This window comes from Corvus kubaryi, unplaced genomic scaffold (assembly GCF_017639235.1).
Source record: "Corvus kubaryi isolate FWS band 111438036 unplaced genomic scaffold, C.kubaryi_AGA036_p1.0 37396, whole genome shotgun sequence".
Classification (NCBI taxonomy): domain Eukaryota; kingdom Metazoa; phylum Chordata; class Aves; order Passeriformes; family Corvidae; genus Corvus; species Corvus kubaryi.
This window is the reverse complement of record NW_024581135.1, coordinates 30323818-30348315: the sequence shown is the minus strand read 5'-3', so window position 1 is coordinate 30348315 and position 24498 is coordinate 30323818. Positions and strand designations below refer to the sequence as shown.

The 24498-nt window shown below is 40.1% G+C and overlaps 1 protein-coding gene across 7 annotated transcripts in view; it reads left to right on the top strand.

Annotated features, from left to right (window-relative positions):
* MYO1B (myosin IB) overlaps window positions 1-24498 on the top strand; it is a 110622-nt gene that overhangs the window by 30335 nt on the left and 55789 nt on the right. For all 7 annotated transcript variants that reach the window (XM_042040494.1, XM_042040501.1, XM_042040499.1 and 4 more), the window contains exons 4-5: window positions 18744-18838; window positions 21953-22057. In XM_042040494.1, the coding sequence (XP_041896428.1) occupies window positions 18744-18838; window positions 21953-22057 (200 nt within the window). The remainder of the gene's footprint in view (window positions 1-18743; window positions 18839-21952; window positions 22058-24498) is intronic.

Here is a 24498-nt window from a genome sequence, read left to right as displayed (position 1 = left end):
TCAGTGTTAACTTTTAGGTTAAATGAAAATTATGCGTAGAAAGTTTTCTGGAAGTTATTTGGTTCTGATTAATTTTTTGCCTTAACATTTCATCTGTCACTCTCCCAGATGCATTGTTTGAAATGCAAACAGCCCAATAATCAGATCAACTAACCTTCTGGTAGTTCTTGGGCCTCTTGGTTCTGAACTCTGGCTATGTTCAGGTTTTCGTTCTTCACAGTTTTGTTTAGCAAGCACAATTGCTAGCTAAATTGATACAGTTCCTTGCTAAAAGAATTTTCTGCTCTGCTAATTTTGTTCAGCTGCATAAAATTTGCTGTCAAATGATGAAGTATTTTGAAAATAAAATCTGTGAGTTAAAGTTTGTCTTGACATTCTGAAAGTCAGTATATGTACTTGGTTACAACTTGAATCAATTACATAGTAATATATTGATCTCCACATTTTTCTGTCTCTCTTGAGAGATGGCTTTCCAGAACAGAAATGGTCAACAGTCATTCTTGTGTGTATTATGAGAGTCTTAACTTGGTACAAAAGTATTTCATAAACATCATTCATCACAAAGGACAAAAATTGTATGGTCAGTTTCCCACCTCACAGCAAGGACTTTGGGAGCCCAAACACTAGAAACCCACTTTAGAGGAGGAGACTGAAGTGAGAAAATATTGACTTTTAACTTTTGTCAGGAGGTCTCAACTGCATGATAGTAATAGATTTTCCTTGCAAGTTTGGATAGAGTCCCAAGTCAAGTAAAGTGTGAGCCTAAATTGTTTTGGACAGATATGATCTCTTCACAAATTTTCTTTATTTTGTATTGCTTCTGTGTGAGAATTTTGTCTTCTGACTCTTGCTAAGTGGACAAAATAAGCATAAAGGATTAGGAAATAATCTTTGTTATGGTTTCTATTACTGATACAGCATTTCCAAACCATATAAATATAAAATGATCTTAGTTTATTATGACCTTGCTTCCCTTCCCACCTGTCTCTAGAGGCTTATGGGAATTGCAGAATCAAGAAGAGTCACTTTTGGCTCTGCTAAAATTGGTAGACTTCTTACCATCTTTAAGAAATATTTGGAAGGTATTGTAGGTGTATTAAATAAGTGCTATGAAGGCTGCCTTATGCCATCTCTGGCAAGCCTAAACAACTTTTCATCCCCTTTAATGTGCAGTGCCTTGTGTTGTACCGAATGATTTGTGCCAGTCCAGTTGTCCACTCTGCAAACCTGGAGCTGGTCCTTGAATGCTGGTTAATAGATTATGAGTTGAGCTTGCAGGGTGGCCACATAGTCCTGCAGGAGCCAAGCCTGGGCTGTTCACCAACTCTGTGCTTGCCTACCCCCCTGGTCAGGATGGACTAAGAACTGGGTTTGGGATGGAGCATCATCCCATCCTTGGCATCATCCGATCCTTGGAGCTTGCAGCTAATTCTAGGGTTGACTGCTCTGGCAGCCTTAGGCCACTGCTAAAAGCAGGGTTCTGGCATGTCTAGGGAGGTTGCTGCACTTCCCCAGAGACCTTGCAGTCTTCAAGGTGCCTTTTTTTTTAGCTGCTCCGGAACTTTAATGAAGAGATGCCATGAGACAAATTGCAGTTTGTGGCATTTGTTCTGCCTCGAGGGTAAGAAACCTCCCGCTGATTTGTAGAAATGTACATACTTAGTTTTCTTTGATGTGTAAATCTCTGTTGAGCCATGGCCTCTTCAGAAGAATTGATTGTGGGTAAACCCACTGCACCACTTGGGAAAGACTTTTGGCTCCTCTTGTGTGATCCTGAGCAAAGTAAAATTCTTGACTGTTTAGAAGGGAACTAATGCATCCAGCCTAGAAAGTGTGTCTAGAACAGTTAGATATAGCGTGTTTCTTATTTCAACTTCTCTTTTTTACAAATAATATAACTTTGGTACTAGTGCCAGCTAGAAAAACCCAACCAATTAATTAAAAAAAAATTCTAGCAGTGGTTTGCTTTGAGATTCCTACAGAAACCAGGTCAGTATGGCACCAAAACTCTTCCATCTCCTGTTGGTGTGACAGCTCACATTCTCCCGAAGTCTGCAGTTTTGGAGAGAACATTCAGGTTTGGGAAGCCCAGGATTTAAGTGTCAGCATCTCTAGAGCAATCTGCCATGGGATGTTCCCACAGGTATGGCTCCATGTGGGAGCTCCTGGAGAACGTAAATCAGGTTTTATTTATTTTCCAGGAGTTTTGTGTGACCTTCTGTCTAGGCTGGAGGTACTTGTGTGTGCCTCAGTGTGATGGGTAGGGAGGCTGTGCTTGAGAATGCCAGCTGTCCCAGTTAAAGAGCAGGCCTGGTGAGCACAGGAAAACAGAAGGAAAAAGAGACAGAAGTTTATAATGACATGAAGGAAATCCCTACCTGGAGATTTCCTGCTGTATATGGTCACTGGAGGAAACACTTTAGGAAGTGAAAAATCTGTTCAGGTGTTTTCTTAGCCCTAATCTGAAAGAGGAGGGAGGGAACACCTTGTCCTCTGTTCTGTGTTTCCTCAAGAGCGTCTGTGCGAGTGACTGATGCTTTCAGTGTCGCCAGTTCATACTTAATTGCAGGGCTGGGACAGGGTTTGTTTTTCTGTTTGTTTTTTTAAATGATCTCTGGAAACTAGAGTAGGACCACAGTCACACTTTGGGCAGCCAAACTGAATTGCTGGTCAGGTGATTTTGGATAGTGTTCTAGCTGATAAAATTTGATCCAAGAGGTTTTATTTTAATAGTTCATTCCTCTCTGAGTACACTACTGTGCTACTGCTGTTGTGGCACCATGTAATAAAAGTGTTATTTTTTTAGGTCTCCTGGAATGCTTGTTTTCATAGTCTGTGGCTATTTGCATAGATGTAATAGGAAGTTTACCAAGCTTTTTAATTGTTGGCTTGTTGTTTTTGTTTTAATGTTGGTAATCTTGCTGGTTTTGTCTTTATCTGCAAGGCAGGATCAAACTTGTCTCTGACTTGGCAAAGTATGACATTTCAGTGTTCAAACAGTTTGCTGCTTGATTTGTGCAGTCCTTACACTTCTGTTCTGCTCTCTCAGTTGATGTAATTGCTGCTTTGCTTACCTTGTGGCTGAGCTAGTCATGAGAGCAAACCAAGCTGTCTATCTTGTTTTTTTACATTGGTTTTCACCAGTGGCAAAAGCAGGTGCTGGCATCTTTGAAGTGAATGCAATGGGAAATCAAATAGATTATCATCCCATGTATTTGTAACTGTTGTGCTGTATCACTTTTTGTTGAGCCATGTACCAGAACCAGATTTGCATGAAGGGGTTGGAGAGTAGGTGCTTTCTTGTGTTTCCTGTTTTAACCTTGTCTCCTGGCTACTAGCAGCTCTCTGTCCCTGACAGGGAAGGTGGCACGTGGCTTTTTGCTCCTCTTGATGTTCTGAGATGCCTTACCTGCTTGCTCTAGAAGAATTACAGATTATTTTAGGTTGAGGGACAAAGTAAAAGTGGCAGCTGTAACTGCTAATGGCCAGCTGCATTCAAATAAGAGTTCAGTCCCTGTGCATTTTTTTTGACTATGCACTGAAGTTTTTAGAGCAGCAGTAAAAATCCAGAGGTGGCTTTTATCAGACACCTATTGAATTCTACTTAGGTAATTTGCAATATATTCTATTCACTTGTTATCAATTCTTTTAAACCCGACATTTCTGAAGTTTTCTGAATGGTTTTTCATGTAAAGCTTTCAAACTTAGGCTTAAATTTACGCAGGCAACTGCAGAAAACCAGCTTGCCTTTATAGAGAATACGAGCACAAATATATCAATATACCTGTTAAAATGCAATAGTGAGGAACTTATTAATGTTCCTCATTTCAACTATTGTCATGTAGATAATTATTGGGATAAATAATTATCCTGTGGATATCTGCAGTTACTCTGACAATGGATACAATTTGCTGTTTCCAAGTTTTGAGCCAATGTAAATGCAGAATATAGAAGTTGTATTTTTGCTTCTGGCTCTTCTTTTTTTTGGTGGTGTTAAAGGATTGGATATCTTCAAGAACACCAAGGTTTCAGTAACTCCTTTTCCTCTAAGATGTAAGGCAAATATTTCTGTCTGAAGGGTGTGATAAAGCCCCAGCTGTGAAGGATAGTTTCTACCTGTATGTAAAACTAAGCTTTTCCCCATAGTTAGCAGAGTGGTGAGATACATAGTAGCTGTCTTTATTTGTTGAAGAAGATGATGGTGGGATGAGAGCCTGTGACAGAATTAAATGTCCTTCATTGCCCCAGTATGTTTATTTTAACATTTCCGTTTCAGTTAATACTTTCCTAATCTTAATTTTCTTTCTTTTTCTTGTTTTTTTTTTTTTTTAACCATCCCACTGTGGTCTTCTTCACCTTGCAGTATCTGCTTTTTACAGATGTTTTGTTCTTATTCCTAATAATTCCTGACTTCTCCAGAGACTTGGTCTTCGGACTTGTTTGTGTGGCTTGGCAGAGTGCTGCTTCCAGAAGAGATTTATAGCTGAGAGAAGATGGTCACTTCAGAGGTTAGTTGGCAAAACTGACCACTGGGCAGGGAGGGAACATCTATGACTGGTGGAAATCATAAATAGCAATTAGGGAGGACTGTTGGTACCTAATTGTTAAAGCCATGCTCAGAGTGAATTGAAAGAAGAGGGGGATGGAGCCCTACAGAGGACATTGAAGTCTTTTTTTGGTAGAGGTCAGACTAATTATTCTCTTAACCTCTGTAGAGAGGCAGAGCTGGATGTGGTGTGCCCATGAATGTCAGTCCCTCAAGCACAGAGGTGAAAAGGGGATGGATGAAGCACCACACTTGAAGCAAGTGCCAGAAGGACTTCATGCCTGAGAGAGCCTCTTCTATTGCAGTGTTCTCTCACACCCACCATGGGATGCACAGTTTGCTATGTTTTACGCTTGGTAGGAGACCTCAGAAGTCCTTCTGAGGAAAAAAGAGTTTTGAGGAAGGCAGTTGTGATGTGGCTGTATTGAAGTGGCCATCTGACCTCTGAAGAGCATTTTGGAGCTGATTTGCCAGTTTGAAAGCTTAGGGTAAAAAGCAGGGTTTCTCTCACATACAACAACAAATTTAGCTTTTTCCTGAAATTTGAGCAGGGCTGTTTTGGTGGGTTTGGATAGCACATAATGCAGCCATCTTGCCCCAGTGCTCCAGAGGTGGATGTAGTCTTATTGACAAGAACAGAAGTTGCTTGTTCGCTGCTGGTTTTAGATTGCATGAAATTTCTAATAATGCAGAATAATACAGGACCTGACTTATGGCAGGATGTGTGGTTGTAAGGAAGCTCCAAAAATGCACCCAACACCCAAGAAGCATAAACAGCCTGAAAAAGCAGCGTATATATGAATGTTGTGCTTTATTTTAATTTTCAGACTATTCTGGAGTGACATTTAGACTGGATTCCAGAGTTTGGCGGAATGAGCCTTTCCGTTGGTCCTCTAAGTAGCTCTGTCTAAATTAAGAAATGAAAAGGCCCTTTAAATTCCTTTTGCATGGCACTGGTACTGTCATCCTCCTGTTGGTGTCCAGGACTTGGGATGTCCAGGATGGGAGCGGACGATGCCGTGTAGTGGCAGAGCTTTGCACAGGTGGGCTGGGGCTGGCAGGGCTGCTTGCACACAGTCTGTGTGGAGACAGGGTGGATTTTTGTGCTCTTGTGGCATTTGAACACTTCCTAGCTTAGGAAGGAGTATATATAGAGACCTCACGGGATATAAAAAGCATCAAGGCAGAACTGCCTCCCAAAATACCTCAGAAGATGGAGAGTACTGGCTGCCTCTGGTCTCACCCTCCCTCATCTCTCGGCCTCTCAGAAGCTGCAGCAGCATATTCTGCCGTGACAAAAGTATTCAAAAGCACCAGTTCTGCTGGCTCACAAACATTTGAGTGTCCACAGCCACACCAGCTGGCAGTGCTGTCAGTCCCACTGCCAGAGCCCCCCTCTCTGGGCTGGACCCACCTGGCTCCAGGAGAGCCTGCTGATCCATCAGTGTCTTCTTTGGAGAGTTGTGTGTGGTCCTTGCCAACACTCGTGTGCCCAGTGGGCTTCTTGAGGAAGAAGAATGCAAGAATTTGGGTACCTTTAAAACATAGTGAGTTTGTAAGGGAAACACTTAACTTGAGATCTGTTCCAGATGCTTCTGTAACTCTATAATTGTTGTCATGGTGTACAAAGGAAAATAATCTTGGAGCACCCTTCATGAATTAACTGCTGGCTTAGAGCCTCCACAAAATGACTTTGTTTTCAGAACTGTTTTCAAATATTTACTTGTACCCCTGTACACAACATACTTCACATTTGACTTCAGTCATGTTGGGGATGTAGAGTCAAATGTTTTTAGTTATCTGTGACGATCTCTCTTTTTTTTTTTCTGCATGTGAGTGTATTTGTTATAGTCTGTGTTTATTTGTAAGCACAGAAAAGTTTGGAGCTTGGCTAGATTGTTAGACCAAAGATAATTAAGAAAAAAAGCAAAAAAATTAAAGTGCCTTAATATAGTTGGGGATGTGTGTAAATGCTTCAGCAGTCTAAACTAATGGTAACTTTTTTGCCAGATCCCATTTCTCTCACTTTCCCGGAACTGGATTGTTCTGTCTAGCATTCATATTTTGCCATTAATATTTTTAGGACATAAAATACTGAGATTTTTTAAAAACTAGTTCACATTGTCACATGAAGTAGAACGTTCAATAGCTTCATTTTTCCTTTCATTAGAATTTTGGGACTTTTTGCACACTGAAAATAATGAGTTGTACTTAAAAAGGAGACATTGCTGTGTTTCGCTTCTTAAATGCAGTCTGAAAAGTGAGGACAGGTAGAGAGGCCCTGTCAAAAAGGAGACAAATCGCATTTTAAGCACTGTGTGTACATGGACCAGAATTTTCATTATGCCTTTCCTGCACTGGCAACCTGGTACTCTCTTTAAGATCTGGGATTTCAAATTGCAAGTAGGAACAGCTGTTGTCCTTTCATTGGAGGTGTCTCATTGTGTTTAATGGTTGTCTTTTTCTCTTCTTTTTTTTTTTTCCTTTAAGCAATTTAGAGCACACCAGAAAATGCCCATCTGCTCTGCTAGGAGCCTTTGTCGTGATTTTTGATACAGCATAAACAAGGCTAATGTTTAAAGCCTTAAATAAACTCTAGTAAAATTTCAGATGTGGTACCACTGTCAGCAGCAGATCATTTCCTATTCAGTCTCTTTTTATTGGCACCATTATGCAAAAGGCTCTGTTTTATTCAGCTCCGGGTACATCGTGGTTAATGTAGTTTGGGTTATTAAGGATAAACTTTTTCATGTTAGGAATCAGGAAATACAGTCTTAATATTTGCAGCCTAGCACACTGAATAATCTTTTTCTTGTGTTTTGAATAGATAAGAGAACTGGGATCGGGGTTTACAAACAAAGGTCTGAACTACAAAGACAGTTTAATTGTGGTCATTTCAGTAAATTAGTTTAAATCTGCATTTTTCTTGTATACACAGTTTCCATTTTACATACTGCAGAAATGATTTTGAGTTGCTAAACCTTGTGGAGTTCAAGCTGCAACTGGTCTTAATTACTCCCAAGATGATTCTTAGTGAGGATGAAAACAAATATGTGCAGTTGACATCCTCCTTGAGCATCAGCATTCCAACCAAGTAGATTTTTGCTGGAAATAGTACACGTGAACTGAACTGGGGCCTCGTGTTTGAGCAGTCTGAAGGAGGCTTTTTGTTTCTTGCTTTGACCATTCATAGAAAGATAATTTTGGACATATGTCCACAAATCTCATTCACAAACTTGAGCAAATGCCATTTAATAGACTAGATAGACATGCTAGCTCAATGTTGTACCTGAGCTAACAAGCTCTTAGAAGCTCAGATAAGCTTCAGTGCCTACTTTGCCCAGGGGTTCATGGCAGGGACTTTATTTGGAGAAGAGCTGGGAGGCAGAAATTAAGTTGTGTAAGACTTCTTAACAAACTACTTGGTTTGTTAAGAGAACTTGAGAGTTACTTGCAAACTCAAAAAGGATTCAGTCACACCTCTGAGTAGAGTAGCAGCATAACTATGTAATTACATAGTGTTGATACTGCCTTTCAGATGTTTTCCAGATAAGTAAATCATTTTTATTTGCAGTTCTGTCACTTTTGTCTCTGATAAACTTGTGGGCAGCTGCATCTAGCCTTTGTTACAGATCCCAGAGCCTGGATTTCAAATCTGGTGATTAGCGACTTACTTTAGCTTAGAGATAGCTCTGAGGATGTGAGAATGCTCCTGTTGCCTGCCTACCCTGCTCTGGTGAGGCCCCACCTGCAGTGCTGCATCCAGCTCTGGGGTCCTCAGCACAAGAATGACATTGGCCTGTTGGAAGAAGTCCAGATGATCAGAGGGATTCAGCACCTCTCCTTTGAGGAAAGGCTGAGAGATTTGGGATTGTTCTGCCTGGAGAAGAGAAGACTTTGGGGTGACCTGTTGGGGAAGATGAAACAGGAAAACCTTGTAAATATGATTGCCTGACAAAAGATTTTGGGAATATGAAAACTACAGGCAACATCGAAATGAAAGCCACTTTTGAAATACCAGGTCTTAGTTACTGAACAACTAGAAAACAATGGTATGGCCACTGAAGATAATCCCCTCTTGATGGAACAATACCCTCTGCTTGCAAGCGGTCCAAGGGTCAGAGCAGACCCTACTAGCTCAGCAGAAGGGGTCCAAAGAGTAGTTTTTAGAAGTTAAGATGTAACACTCTATGGTAATATAAGAACTCTTATAGGCTGTATGTAAATGCTATAGGATTTGTATCTTGTATTAGATTGGTTAGTGACAATTAGAATATTCAGTACAGAAGATGATTTATTGTATTGTAACCAGGACTTCAGAGATTCTCTATTCCTCTCTTCCACTTCTACTCTTGCTCTTACTCTCGCTCTCACACCCTCTCTCTCTCTCTCTCTCACCCACTCTCTCTCCCGTTTACTCTCTTGCTCTCTTGGGCCTGCTCAGAGCTGAGTCAGGCACCTCTGAGCAGTGCCCCTATACCCACGCCTTTACAATAAACCGACTGTGTCCCAAGACCTGCCTATAGAGATCTCTCCGTCTACGTCCGGCCATCCCATAACCTACATGACCTAATTACGGCCCTCCAGTACCTGAAGGAGCCGACAAGAAAGGTGGAGAGGGACTTTTGACAAGAGCATGAAGTGACAGTTCAAGGGGAACTGGCTTCAAGCTGAGGGTAGTTTTACATTGGATATCAGGAAGAAATTCTTTCCTATGAGGATGGTGAGGCACTGGCACAGGTTCCCCAGAGAAGCTGTGGATGCCCCATCCGTGGAAATGTTCAAGGCCAGGCTGGATGGGGTTCAAAACAACCTGGTCTAACAAAGGTGTCCCTGCCCATGGCAGGGGTTGGAACGAGATGATCTTTAAAGTCCTTTCCAGTCCAATCCTATGATTCTGTGATTCCATTTCTCCAGTACTGTGATATGAATTTGGTGGAGTGCTTGGCATTTTTTCTGCTGTCAAACTGTTGCATTCCACTGCAGTGTGTTGCACTAATGCCTGACTGACATCTATTTACCTGTCTCACCAGACAGAGGTATAAAGTCATTCCACAATCTCATTTTCACATGAGATGATGTAGCTCTTGGGTATGTGCTGCGCACTGGAGTTTAGTTGTGCTGGATTATTGTCCTGTGAGGTGAGACCTTTTAAAACGTATCCCTTTCTATGCAGTGAGTATGCACCTCCCTTTGCTGTTTTTCTCTCCCTGAGTACTGGAACATGTTTCTTTACTTTAGAATAAAGGAATAAATTTATTTTTCTCTCTTGAGTTAGCAAAGAAGAACAAATTTGTTTGGAAAGCACTGATAGTTCTGCAATAAAATTATTTGCAGTGAGAGAAGTCCCTGCATGAACACATGGTATCAATAAACCCTGCATGGTTCCAAAACTTGACTTGCTGTATCTCTTGCTGTCGCTGTGTCAGGAGGAAATAAGTTATTTCTGCCTTCTGATTTCAGGATGCAAAAAACCCCAAAAAAGTAGGATTTTTGATTTGCAATGCAGGAGAAATTTTTTTTTTTTTTTTGAGGCAGAGAAACGGAACACTATTTGCTAAACACTTTTTCATGTGAAGTCATAAGAGCAGCACTCTGCCCTCCTCTGCCCCAGGAAAACCCCACAATCAGTACAGCCCTGTTGTGGCTTCATTTGTGAGATCAAGAAGTCACTGGCATTTTTGAACGGATCAAATCAGTGCTCTGCCATTGACTGGGACAAGCACACACTGTAAGCCCCAAAGACACATCCTATTTATAAATTTAAAAAAAGCAGAAAAGCATTTAATCATATATTCCTGTCTGTATAGGAAGAGCCAAGTTATAATGATCATTGTTCCTCTAATTGGATAATAAAGTCTTGTCTTCTAAGCATCTCACTTAACCTGTATTTCTGAAATAGCTATGAATAATTATAAGGACCCCTTTTAAACCAGTGTTTTAAAAATGAGGACTAATTGTTTTGCATTGTTTTATTTTGATGGAAAATATGTTCTTGTAGACAGCTAAGACAAGATGAATTTCATGTTTTTTGCGGGAGTTTACTGATAGCATGCTATTCTCATGGTGTAGCAGCATAATCAAAACATTTCTTGTTCTGCAGAAAAAGATTTATGTAAAATTTGGTCAAAGCTGACATGAACTGAACACATGTATTTGACAAGTGAACTTCCCTGTGTTTCAGACACATGCTGTGTTAGGTACAGAAACTAATTCAGTTTTCTGTAAAAGTACTGAGAGTCTCTATATTTCAGTGCAGAAAGGGAATGGCTGTTTTCTCCTGCTCCCTTTTTCCTCCCTGTCCCACCAGCACTTCATTTCCACACATGTGCAAGAGCTCAGAGGTGCAGTTCAAATCTCCTTCTGTGTAGATGAAACAGTAAACTGGGATTTTAAATAATTTTGTGCCCTCTAGTTAAGCTCTGACAGAAGCCAAGCATGGCAAATGAGTTTGCCCCTCTCTTCCCTTACTGTTCAGCTGTCTGACCCCTTGCTGCTCTATTTGAACCAGGGAAGTGGAATAAATCCCAAATTTTTCAAGCCCACCCTCAGGGACTGGAAAGCTTTAGAAGTTCAGTGGAGAAAAATGAGGAGCTTGCCATCAGCATTTCTGCTGTGCCATGGGGCTGCTTCGCCCCTGGTGTCTGCAGGCTCCTGTAGTGCATTTGGGATGGCAGCTCAGGGAAAAACCTGCAGCTTCTGATGCAGAATATGGCTACCAGGAAGCTTCAGCCTATAGTTTTGCCGTAGAAACACACAGTATAAGGACTTGGCTGGTTTAGGTAGTCATCAAATCATGCAATTGCTGATTCATCCTAGCAAATAAACATCTAACTAAATCTGATTTTTGATGAAACAGTAGAAAACACTCCCTGAACTTCCCTTCAAGGATATCATAGCCTAATAAAATTATTGATTTTGTAAACAGAAATGCCTTTTCCCTCGAGAAACTTGAAATCTTTGCTGTGCACATGACAGCAGACTGACTTGGGGTTGTTCTGTGGGAGGCCTGTCTGTGTCCTCCTGTGTGACCGTGTAGCAGCTGGTCGTCTGCCTTGGGTAATGCAGCCTGGTGTTTGGGGTGAGAGAGTTACAAACTCATCTGCTTAATGCTGTGGAACTGGGAGTTACTGGTTCAGGCTGAGCATTGGTATGGGTGAGGAGGTGATGGTTATGTGCCATCTAGCTGGCTGATGTAATTTCAAGGAAAATGGGACTAGTCAAGGGGAAATCCAAGCCAAGTTGCACTTCTGAAAAGCAAGGAGATACTTGCTTCCCTGCCCCGCCTTGATTTATGCATATCTTCACTTTGACCGACATGAGCCTGCTCCAAACAGGAGTTTGCTAGTTTAGTTCCCTTTTTTAGGCAGACTAGGTCACGAGCCATCCCTGTTGTTTGTGGGCAGCTGCAGGTGTTTACGGTGTGCACAGCTGGCACTGGTCCACATCACTTCAGCTTGGTGTGCCCTGGAATACCCAACCCAACCTGGTGTTCCATGATAAACATGTCACCAAGACAGGGGACAGGCCTGGTGGCTTGGTTACCTGCAGCACCAGGGTTCTGCCTGCTGCTGCCCTCTGCCACTATCCTGCATTCCTTTGGAGGACCCAACCTTGGGCCCATGCCCAGGCCACTGTCCTGACAGTCTGCTGGGTGTATTTCACTGCCAGCTGACAGGATGGAGCTGTGGGATGGGATGTGGGCATGCTTATCAGGCTTGCTAAAACTCAGAGGGAGAATTTATTTTGTAGTCTGGGTTGGAAAATGGCATGGTCATCCTCAGCTACAGAGTTCTTGTTTTGCACTGGTTGAAGGAAAATAAGGGAAGAGCTGGGTCATAGGCTCCTGGTAAAAGGAACCTATGTTCTTGTTTTCCATCATATTAATGTGAGCTCTAACGAGATGCCTTAGATGTTGAAATAGGCAGAAAATCAATGGCTGCGTTTTTGGCTTTTCTGTACAGTGCTGGGGAAAGATCACAGCTGGTTTAAAAAAACCCAGAGAAATAATTTCTTTTGGGCTTACAGCAAAAGGAAGTGATTAAAACTGATAAAGCCTCTCTTAGAGTGGGCATGTGTGCCATCCTGCGAGAGGGAAAAGGACCGGGCTTTGGTGAGCTGGGAGGTTGTGCAGGCACAGTATTTTGGGAAGAAGCATTGTCTGAACCTCTCTGTAGGGAGCTTTTTTGAGTTGAAGTTCATTGAACATGTCCTAAATCTGCTTCAGTCTGAGAAAGATAAGATTTTCCACAAGAACTTTTTTTTTAGTCCAGACCTCAGGTTGTGGGTCTGAGACAAGTCTTCTGCTAAGCCTGCAGTGTATATATGAGCATCAGAGGGTATATTATATTCCCAGTCTACCAGAAAATAAATCTCTCTGGCTTAATTTCAGCCTGTGTGCTATAGTGTTTTATTCTTGAAAATTAAGAGTGGCTTTTTCCTCTTCCCCCTCCCTTTTTCTCTGTCCCTTCCCTTCTGTAAATGTCGGCTGCTTCTTACAAATCAAATGGGCTGATTTGCACAGCTTTGGGTTTTGTTCTGCCTCTAATAACATCACAGGGGCTCACGTGAATAATGAAGTGAGGAGGCCTGTGCAGGAGGTACCCTTCTGCTGTGTGTATTACCACACAGTATTGTTCATAAAACAGGTTTCTGTGCTCACCAGGAAAACAAAACTGGAGGATATGAATAGGAGCAAAGGCTTTCCATCTGTCTTAGCACACCTCTTTATCCTGGTGTTTAAATTTGTTTTATTTTTTTCCCCTGATTGGCATTTTTGAAAGAGCAGCTGCTTGCCTGTGAAGGTCTATCCTAGCTGATGCTCCATCAATTCAGCTGTTATTTTATTCACTCCCGTGGCAGGCTAATCAACCTTTTCTTTTCAAGTGTGTCAAAGTGCTGAACATGAGACAGTTTGTAATTATGGAAAATGGGAATACACTTTTTATCCTTGGGGCAATTAAATGATTCTGCACCATGAGCTAATACTATAAATAGTCTCCTACAGTTGTTTTTCCTGAATGGTGAATTTTCCACTGAGCTTCAATGGGTGGGGGAATATATATAGCAAATAGTGATGATTTACAACATAAAGTCTCAAAGCACTTTATGAAATCTGCTTCTACTCTTCCTAACTCAGGTTGTTAGAATTTTTATACTATACCAAGCAAATGGTAATTCTGATGTTTTCCCACTGCACGTCATGAGAGAAAGAAATAATTTGTTGGCTGCTACCCTGCTACTGAGCACTTCTGTGCATTCAGAAAGAGAAGGAAGGAAATGAAATGATGCTCTTAATTAAACTTGAAATAATTAAATTACATTAAATGTAAAATTCATATTAAAAGCGCTTGCGCAATTTACATATCACTGCTGCTCTTTTTAGTCTAGCGTGGTATATAGTTTTTGATAAGCACTGGCCTTTAGCATCCTGCCAGTGTGTTTAGGCACGTTTGAGCAGAAATGAATCCTGGTACCTGAGCAGTTGAGCCCTGCTACCAGGACTCTCCTTTATGAGGAATTGGAACAGTCAAGAAAAGAGGTTTTCCTAATTTCCTTTGAAAGGAGTAAGTGAATTGTCAGCCAATAGCCAAGATTAAGCAATAGATGCTCTGAAATGGGGACCAAGAATCTCTTGAGTCAAAGCAACAGCTGGTGAAGAAATGATTCTATTAGTGCATGAGAAGAGCAATTGGAGAGAATTTAAAATAGTGTTAACTAATTACTTTTAATAGAGAATGCTAAGGAAAATGAAAGAAAGAATGGAAGTGATAGCAGAAAAAGTACCAGTATCTGGCAAGTACTGACCCTGGTGAGTTTGGCTTAAAGGAAAAGAAAAGCTGCTCCTATGAGCTGAATTTCTGACAATAAGAGCGAGGTTTTTATGGCTTTTGTAGTTGTGAGTGCAATCTGGAGTGTCCAAGTGCAGCACTTGCTTCTTGTCTCAGGGTGAGCGAGTGGAAACCTCGCTCCTGTCTCTTCCTGACTCCAGTGTTCTGTTCAAGCACAGAGGTGCTGTTAAGATGCTGAAAATTGCCAGAGCCCTTTGGAAATCCTGCTTGGAGGGCTGTGCTCTTTCCCTTTGTTAAATTTTTGGGTTAGGACTTTGTGACAGATCTGGCCATCTGGAGCTTGTGGCTGAACAGGCCATGCTATAAAAAAAGCAGAGCCTTCTTACTGAGCTAGGTGTGGGTGGCATTTTGATTTCAAATTGCTTTCTTAGTTAAGTCTTAGCTAAAAGAGAACTCCAGTAAATATTTCTGTGTTTGTTGTGGTAAGAGAATGTCATCTTCCTCCACGAAACCCTAAAAATCAAAGGAGAGCTTATTATAAGGTATGGTGACTGATGCTGCTGACACACTCATCAGCTAATTCGAAACACATGGTTTATAACTGCTTTTTAAACTATTCTAAAATTTTACTTAGGCTCTGTAATTGTGAGGTGGCTCAAAGAGTGGTATGTGGTTTAAATCTATGGTTGCAAATGTTGACTTTACAGAGCCATGTCTCTTCATGTTGCTAAAAGGAAAAGGCTAGGGTTCTTTGTGGTCTATACACCATTAATATGTGTTAAACTTAAATGACCTTAAATGAAATTTTTTTTTTAACAAATAGGGAATAGCATGAAATTCTATTTTTTTGATCAGATAGAGTTTGAACTAAAAGACTCAAGGTTTGTTTTTGTTTGGGTTTTCTGTTACTGTAAAGACAGATGTTGATAATAGGGAAGGGCTGTGAGGTGTTAACATTGTGCGGTGAAAGTCAACGTGACATCTGAATAGATCTATCTTTTTCTTTGAGATAAAGATCTTTGTTCAGACTGACATAAAGGTGCTAATGCTCTTTATGCACTGCCAGAAAGACGAGTCTTAGTTGTTTAAATAGACTCTTGGTTATTCCTCCTCCAACTGGATTGTTGGAACAGTGGTTGAAACATCAGTGGTAGATTTTAGAACACTTCTGCTGGGTCACTTTTGATAGGTACTTACACAAAACTTCTTTTGAAATGAATTGACTTATTTTTTCTTTGGTCTGTAGTAGATCATATTTGACATATTGGTGGAGTTTTAGGCTTTGTGGGTTGTGTAGATTGGAGGGAATGACAGTGTATGCCAAGCATCTCTGACTAGATTGGATTAAACCAGAACTGGACTAAATCCCCCTCTCTTCTCCAACTTCAGAGACCTCATTGCAGTACTAGGCTCTCTGTTTCTCTGTGGAGGAAGGAGAAAACACCTGATTTGGTGTCTTTAACTATGCAGTGCTGGCAGAGTTGATAAATACATCAAGCAGTAAAATACATTTTGACAGGGGCTGTTGAGAAACTTAAATTCAGTGTATTAGAAAAGACGAATGAGTATTAAGCTGATTAACTCGTAACTCAGTATATCAACAGAGAATACTTTCTCTGTGCTTGATGCTGATTTCATTTCCCAGTGTGAAACTACTGCCAAGAAAATTGTTCCAACAGTGAAAAACTAGTTGATGGCCAAGATGGTTTGAAGGACAAGAGGCACAGAATGAGCCATCCAGTCTATAAATTTGAAAAGTATCTTAGACTCTTATCTTCTTGCTGAAGGACAGTTTCACTCAGTCAAACCTGTGGAAATCACAGCATTATTGTTAAAGTTTGTCTCACATGGCCCATGAATGCTCAGTGCAGTTTATTTTTTTCATCTTCATCCTGTTGCTTTTAATTTTTTCCTTATGAAAAAGAAGGTAATCTCTTCTGGAATGAGCTTTTCTGAGTGCTGTTGTACTTTTCAAATTGCATGTATATCTGCAGCAACATTCAACAAATATTATTAATTTCCTAAATATGTCCTGTAAGAGAGTCTGGTAAAGTGTTATTGCTACTGTAGCTTGGACTCCACACAGTGAAATGGGTGCCAGAAATTGTGTCATGGTCTCTCAGCAGCAGCAGAGTATTTTATATTTTTTTTGCTGGTTCTCCAGCGTGTTGGCCACATCACAATGTGACTTTGTTGTAATGCTAGAAACATTACAGCCTGCTACTCTCTCGTAAACACATTTTCACCTCCAGCTGAACTACTGAGTTCAAATGCTTCAATCAGCACAGCAGTATTAAGGTTTGAGAGATCAGCCTTGCTCCGGGTTCAATGGGATATGTATCAAAAGGAGTTAATGACCTTTGATCACGGGTGTTAAGTGGATGGCCCAGCCATCTGTCCAGAAAGGAGAATTGTAATTTAGTGCATTGGACAAAGTAGGCTGGAGAAAAGCAGTGAGAGAGGTGGAGCCCTGGGCGGGTCATGGAGCTGGGGAGGCAGATGTGCTGCAGGAGAGAAGATGGCAGGGGCACAAGGAGGGGCAAAACGATGGCATGAGCATCCTTGGCAGGCCCTAGAGAGGGAGGGGAGGGTGTTACTGCTTAGTAGCAAAGGAGCTGCAAGGTATTTCATTTACCAGTTTCCTAACCTTTAAAAATGCCCCTCACTTGGTTACCCTGGTCTCTTGCAGGGTGGCTGGGCTGGTAGCATGATGTGACCGTGAAACCAAATAGGCAAACGAAACCAAAACCCAAATAAGCAAATATGAGATGAGTCTCATACAGGTGAGGGGTGAGGAAGTAGAAAAGACGGTGTTGCACATGCACCTGATGATAAATTGGAGACAACATGTCATGCTCTTCATAAACTTTTTGGGGAGAGAAGCCTGGAGCTAAGGGACAGCAGTAGCAATAAATACGGACTAATTTGGGGATATATAGATTTAATATTTGAAGCTTTCAAACTGCAGCAGTAGAAGCCTCTAGAAAATGCCCTGCGTGGCTCTCACTGCTTGCTTTGTACTGTTCCTGCTTTCTCTAACTGGTGTCATGACAAAGAGCTTGCTTTTCTATAAAGGGGCTGTGGTTGCCTGTGGAAAAAAGCACCATATAGCTATGTTGTCCAAAACAAATACTTGATCTGTTTGCGATTATCAGCTGAATACAAAGTTCCTGAACTGTTGTAGAAGAAAGAATCAAGTTTCTAAAAAGTGCATTGAACCTGCAGCGATTCTGCATCTTATGTTGACCTGAGAGTTTATTTCTGGTTTTCATACGTGTTTTTTTTTGCTGTAAATAATAAACAATATCCACTTTTGGATACATACAAACACTAAATATTTTACTAGATGCAGTAATCTAACAAAGCTCTTGGTCTGTTGAACAGCTGTTTATTTCATGTAAAAATATGCCCTGTTTGGATATCATATTTTTTCTTTAATTGGGTAATGCACGTGTGCCTTTTTATTTGGATTTTGCTTTTATGTCCTTTTACAGATACTACTTGTTTAAGTTTTTCCAAGGGAAAAATGCTTAGTTTACCGAGTACTTCATTCCATTAATTGAAAGATGCAGTTGAAGGAAAATCTTTATTCTGTCTCAAAATTACTACTAAAGAAAACTAAATACAAATAAAACATCTGCATTTCTCCGGAATATATGTTGCTGCATGGCAGCAGAGCACATCTGGATTCAAATTGCAGCCCAGGGGTTTCGGGGTCATGATTATTCTGAGCTCCAGGAAAAGACATTTTTGGTACAGGAAATCTGTTGGCTCTTATTATATTCTTTAGGTTCCCTACATGACATCACACTTAGTGGGTTAAGAACACAGTTAGTGGGAAATAATTCTGCATATTCATGCACAAGTCCAGCTATACTCAAAGGCTTAAAATGCTCAGTGTTTTATAAGGTTGTGAGATTTCTTCTTACTGAGCAGAAATTGCATTTTAGTTACTGCTCAGGGGTCTCCTGTTTCTTTTATCTTAGAGATGTTGTCAGACAGAACACACCCTGATGATGCATTGACATTTTTTTCAGTGAAGAATATGACATTTTGTTCAATGAAGAAAGATAGCTACATTTCCCTAAAATTCTGTTATTTTATTTTGACTTTGCTATCTTTAGAAAAACTTCAAGATTATCTTTGCTTGTTCCTGGAGGAGGTTTAAGTAAGCCTCTGATAAAAAGTATCAATTTTGCTTCTGTGGATCTTTATATTCTGTAAAATGAATGCTTTTATCAGTTATGCAACATTAGCACTTGGAGGATTTTGGGTTTTTATTGGTTGGGTTTTTTTCCTGGATGTGTGAAGGACAGATTGTAATTATCATTGGTATTTGGTAGGGGTTTTTTTTTCTTTTTTTTTTTTTTTTTCTAATTCTCAGTTGGCTCTTTCTTTCTTTGCAGCTTTGCTCTGGCTGATGAAGCTTACAGGTCTTTAAGGGACCAGGACAAAGACCAATGCATCCTTATTACAGGAGAGAGTGGAGCTGGGAAAACAGGTAAGGAGCAGTTTGGACCTGATTAAAAAACATTCAGGGTTGTTCAGAGTCTGGCAAAGGGGTGCTGGAGTCTGTAAGAGTTGAGAGATGTCAGTAACTCTTTGTGTCTGGCCATTGCAGAAAGGGGGTGCTGTCACACTTGTTGCTGCAGGTGTGAACTCACATAAAATAGTGGTTTTTTCACACTGTCACCATGTTTAAGTCCCATTTCATGTTAGTACAGTGTCCTCATCAGTATCCAGAGTTGTACCAAAGTAATGCTGACTTGTCACAGAATATTCCAAGGGCCAGAAAACATTTAGGCTCTGCTGGTGGGAAACTTGAAGGTGTAGAAAACAGAATGCTCTGGGTTTTCTAGACTTTCTACTTCTACTTGTCTCTCAATAAATACATGCCTTTAAAAACTGGATTATGCTATTTGTCTAAGGACAAGAAATAACAGTAGCTGATTACTTTGGAAATTTTATCAGCCTTTTGCACACTGTGCTCAACTGCAGTGCTAAGATTGGCTTGTGTACCAGAACACTGAGTTTCTTAGGCAAAGCTGACATTTCCTTGAAAACGACTGCTAGTTTTTCAACTGGAAGGTTAGAAACCAAGTGAGGATTGCGTAACTGCAGTACATTTTAGGTAGACTTTAAAAAAGAAAGAAGCCAGTTATTTTCAAAGACAGCAATTTAAAACAGAGGTGACTTGCAAAAGAGGCAGCGGGTAGGAAGGCATACATCTGTTTCCAAGTAATTTGAGAGATTTTTCCTTTGAATCTGAGGCTATACGGGGCTTTGTGTGCTTATTCTGAGCAAGACTTAAAGCAGGTTACAAGAAGTTGCTTTCCAAGACTTTTGTGAAAATATAAAATGCAGACTTCATCTTTGGTGCTCCTTGATTAGTGGCATCCAATTGAGAGGTCTTGAAGTCTTGTAATACAATCCTTATTTACAGTTCAATAACAGGAAAATGTGTTCAGTAAAAGTGCAGATTAAAAAACTCAAGTTCTTATTAATATGACTGAGGTTCTGTCTCGAAGTTCAGACTTTAAAAAAGAGTCCTGTACTGGTGGTGTTTAAACTTTTGATTGCCTCACGAACTGTGAATTATCAAGCACCTCATACAACTGAAGTACACATATTATTGATTTATTCATTTGAAAGGTGAATCAGAGGTTGAGTTGTTGAACTTTGCTATATGTAAATAGTAAATTCAGATTTGTATAGGGATTTTGACTATTCTGTAATTTTTATAGCCATATGGGAAATATTATGAATTGTTCCTTTTTTATAAAGGTAAGTACAAAATTGTCTAGGATTTGAAATTCAAGTCATTCATCGACTTGGAATCTGTGATATTCTCTAACATTTAATGTAACTGCTGTTGCTGAAATGGGTCTATGAGGTGAGAACTCAGGTTTTCATTAAAAATAAAGGGGAGTGGTAGTGCAGGGGGGTGGGTAAAAAGTTCCTGGAGTTAAGGAAACAAACCTCCTAGTACAGATACACTATACAACCGTGTTTTAAAGTTTTGGTAGCCAGAATATTTGACATTTTTGCCCTAGAAGAACTGAAACTGAACTGTCATCGGTTGGGTCTGTTTATTTGCTTCCTATTTTGTTCTTGCTTCTCTGCATGTTTTTCATATTAACTGATAGTAACACTGGGCAAGGAAACATGGTGCATCACCAGAACAAGTGATGTATTTAAATGTTTTGAGATGTTAGGGTGAAAATTCCCTTCCTGGTGTCTTTCTTGGGCCAAACGCAGTTCCTAAAAAGAGAAAGGGCCTTTATTTTCTTTCACTGATGTTCAAAGCCTGTATTGAAGTCATTGTGTGTGAACTATTATTACAGCTTTTTTGCTGCTTCGATGCATGCTTCTCTCAGTGATTGAGTGGCTCTGCTTAAAGATGTTGACTGTTTTAGGAAATATCTCAAGTTAAATAATTTGGTAATTCCAAGCTCTGGAGGGAACAGAGTCTTAAAAAGGAGAGCTTTGTTTGAGGCACAAATAAAGGAGATGGGAGCCTTCTTAACACACCTATAGTTTTTGCTCCTTGCTTGCTCCCTGTGTGGCATGTTTGCTCAGTTTCCTCTACATTATGGGATAGTAATACAATGCTAACAAATTTGGTTAAATAGAAAAAATCAAAATCCAAGGGATAGCGTCTAATCCGTCAGTTCTTTCCTGCAGTGCGACCCTTAAATTTGTAATAGATCTCTGAAGATCTGTTACAAATGTGATGTAATGATTTTTTTATGACCACAGTCTTGAATTGATAGGGTTTCCAGCTGTTAGTAATTACATTGTATATCAGCCAATATTGCCTCAAATTTCACTGTCTTGCATCATAGTAACCATCACAGACTCACTTTATAAACAGAATCATTTTCCAGCTGCTTTTTTCTGACCAGCAAAAACATAAGGGTTGGATGGATTATCTGATCTTCATTTCTATCATGGGTGGTTGACACCCCTATGAACCCAGCTTTGAGAGTCTAAAAATTGTTCCAGACTTTGTTAAAAGCACCTCCAAATTAGTTTCATTGTTTAAATGAATGCTTCACTTTCTCTGTTGGTTATACTTTCAAACAGACTGCAGCACGTTATGTGATGCTGCAGTTACTCAGTTGCTTGTAGATTACAGTTGTAATTACATGTGTACAAGTGTTGCATGTTTGCACTTGTTGTGTATCTGCTGATATAAACTGATTGAATTTTGTGTCTTGAAACTGCCTGAGACTGTTTATTTTCAGGCTAGATTAAAACATTTCCAATGTGTCAGCAGGGGATAATGTTCTTCCCTTGAAGAATGCCTCTTACTGAGGCTAAATGTAAAAGGAGCAGGTAATGTGCTGTATCCAGTGGTGGCTTTCTTTTAGCTTCAGTAGAGGCTATGGGTGTTTAAATCAAGAGAATTGCTGATGTAATGGCATGGGTCTCATAGCAGGGTATGCTCCTTCTGCATTTCCAGATGGTACAACAATGCAGGAGAAAACTGAGATGAATGTGCTCACCGTTCCTGTCTGGCATTGAGAAAATGTGACGGAGATTTAGTCTGTAGAATAATGTTGTGGCCTTTTTGCCAATGCTTATCACCGTTTTATTTGGCTCTCCCCCACAGAGGCCAGCAAACTTGTTATGTCATATGTAGCTGCTGTGTGTGGAAAAGGGGCAGAGGTTAATCAAGTAAAAGAACAACTTTTGCAGTCAAATCCAGTCCTTGAAGGTAAGAATCTCACAGAGCATGTACATGTACAAGCATATTACCTGTGTGTGTACTGGTGTTCCAGCTGAGCTGGTTTGGAAAACTGTGCCTGCTGATGTTTCGTTGTTATTTGGGGTCCAAAACCATAGGAGATGCTTTATGTGAATACAGCTGCAAGATTTTTTTCAGTTCCATGTAGGTTTTCTTGAGAAGAAAATGGTTTCCCTCATGAAGGAAGAGCTTAGGAAGTTAGGTCATACTTCCCAGCCTCCTCCTCCTGCTGCTCTCAGAGGGCTTACCCTTTCTTTACCCTGCCTTGATGATGCTTGTCTGTATCAAAAGACTTGACTTCAGTTCAGTCCCTCTGATTCATTTCCTTCCAAATCATATTATTATAGTCTCTAGTAAACAAACAAGCTCTGTAAGACATTATTTTTCTTTTAGAAAAAAAAAAGGGTGAAGAAATGGATCTTAGAAAAAACGAAGCCAATCCATATGCATTCCTGTTGTTCCCTGAGACTTAATGTTCCCTGGGTCTGGTGGCTGTTGGCCTGTTGTCCTGACAACTGCCATTCCTGCTCTCCCATGAAAGACTTTTATTTTTTTAATTAGTCATTTTATTTTAAAGATGTTGGCCGCCAGAAACAGGATCTTCTTTGGTTTTTTTTTTTTCCTGGAGATAGGATATATGATCCTTAAAGCTTGCAGTGTTGTCCCATTGTCTAATAATTGCCTTCAGAAGTTCCTTGGTTAGCATTGACTTATTTAGGTCTATTGTGTCGATTCCTGGCTCAGTCTTTCCCAGAATTCTCGAAGCTGTTGTAGGGCTGAGACAAAGTCAGTTGTCAAAAGACAATTTTGCACTATGGCCAGATCATATGTGATGTTTGTAAAGACTGTTGAGTGTCAACATTATGTTTATTGCCTTGCTTATATGTGATGAATTGGAGTCTGTAGGGGACAAGCACTCTACAAGCAAGAACAGAGGGAAAAGTTAAAAAAAAAGAAAAGGGAATGCAAGAAAGTGGGCAGAGAGCAGTGGGGAACTGGACGGTTAAAACGTGGTCTTTGTACAAAGAACAGAAATTGTAAGCAAAGACTTGTAAAGAAAGGATGAAATGCTGATGTTTAAGAATAATGGAAGTGCTGGATAAGCCTTTCTTTGATGATCAGCTGTGTTCCCCTTAGAGCTGAATGGGGGGATTGCAGCCTTCCATTGTTTTGGGTTCACAGAGAAGAGCTGCATTGTTTTATCTCTGTTCTGGAAGCAGATTTCAGATATAGACAGAAATGGCATGGCGGGTGCAGAGGCTTTTCTTGCCAAAGCTAGATTGTTCCCCAGGGACTGCTAAATGTGTTTGATTTCTTGTTGGTTTGTGAAGCTTTGGTTTAATGCAAGAGGAATCAGCTAGGCTTACTGAAGATTGCCTTATCATTTTAAAGTACTATTTGTTCTGCTTGGTGTGCTGGTAGTGCCTGTTTAGCTCTTTTGGAAGGTTGAACACTGGCTTATTCCATAAGGAATAAAAACTGAGCAAGCCTGGCTGCTTATATAGGTTTTAGAGAGAAATTAAGCATTTGTGGTCAGATTTATTTTTCTTTGGTTATGTAGCTCTGTTTCAGTCAAACTGCAGTGCAAGAAAATTACATAAATGTTACATATGCATAATTTATCTTATGGGATTATTTTTTTAAAACTACAGTTGCTACTGTAAATTAACTTTTAGAAACAATGAACTTTAGGGAAAACCAAGGAATGTGTCTCATGCTTTATAATGGAACATTTGTGCTTGACTCCATGCAGTTATAAATGACTCTACTGTTCAGCACTGCGTTTAAGAAAATGCAGCTCAGAGATTTGGTTGTTGAAAAGATGATTTATTGCAGGGCATAAAGATTTTAAAAACAATTCTTTCACTTATCCTGGCCTTTAGGATCAACAAACTTTTCATTTTGGCTCTAGTTCTTTGGTCAAGAATAAGTCTACTCATGCAAGTTTGTAGAAGCCTAAAGGCATGTATTTATTTCTGCCCAAAAACCATTGATTTGACTGGATCTTTGAAAATATATATATGCTATGTAAATAAATACTGGGATAAATAAAGTCTCTTGTTGGAAGTAGGAGTGCTGTACCTAATGATGGAGTGGACACTCCTGTTTGACTCCATGTGCTTGGACAATGTGTTAGTTTCAGAGCTGGAATTGTCCCCCAGTCTGAGTTCTTGTCCTGCCCATGCTCTAAGATGTTGACTGCCTATCTGAACATAGCCCTGGGAAGTCCTTTCTCAGAGAATTTTCATTGTCATAAAACTTGAGCTAAAGAAATTGAAACCAAACTATTCAGAAAGCTAGTTTAGGTCAAGCTGAAGACAAACTTTCATTGTAAACCTGACTGATTTCAGCTGATTAATATTCACCTTAAGGTAGGACTAATGAGTGGAAATGGTGTAAATAAGTCAGTT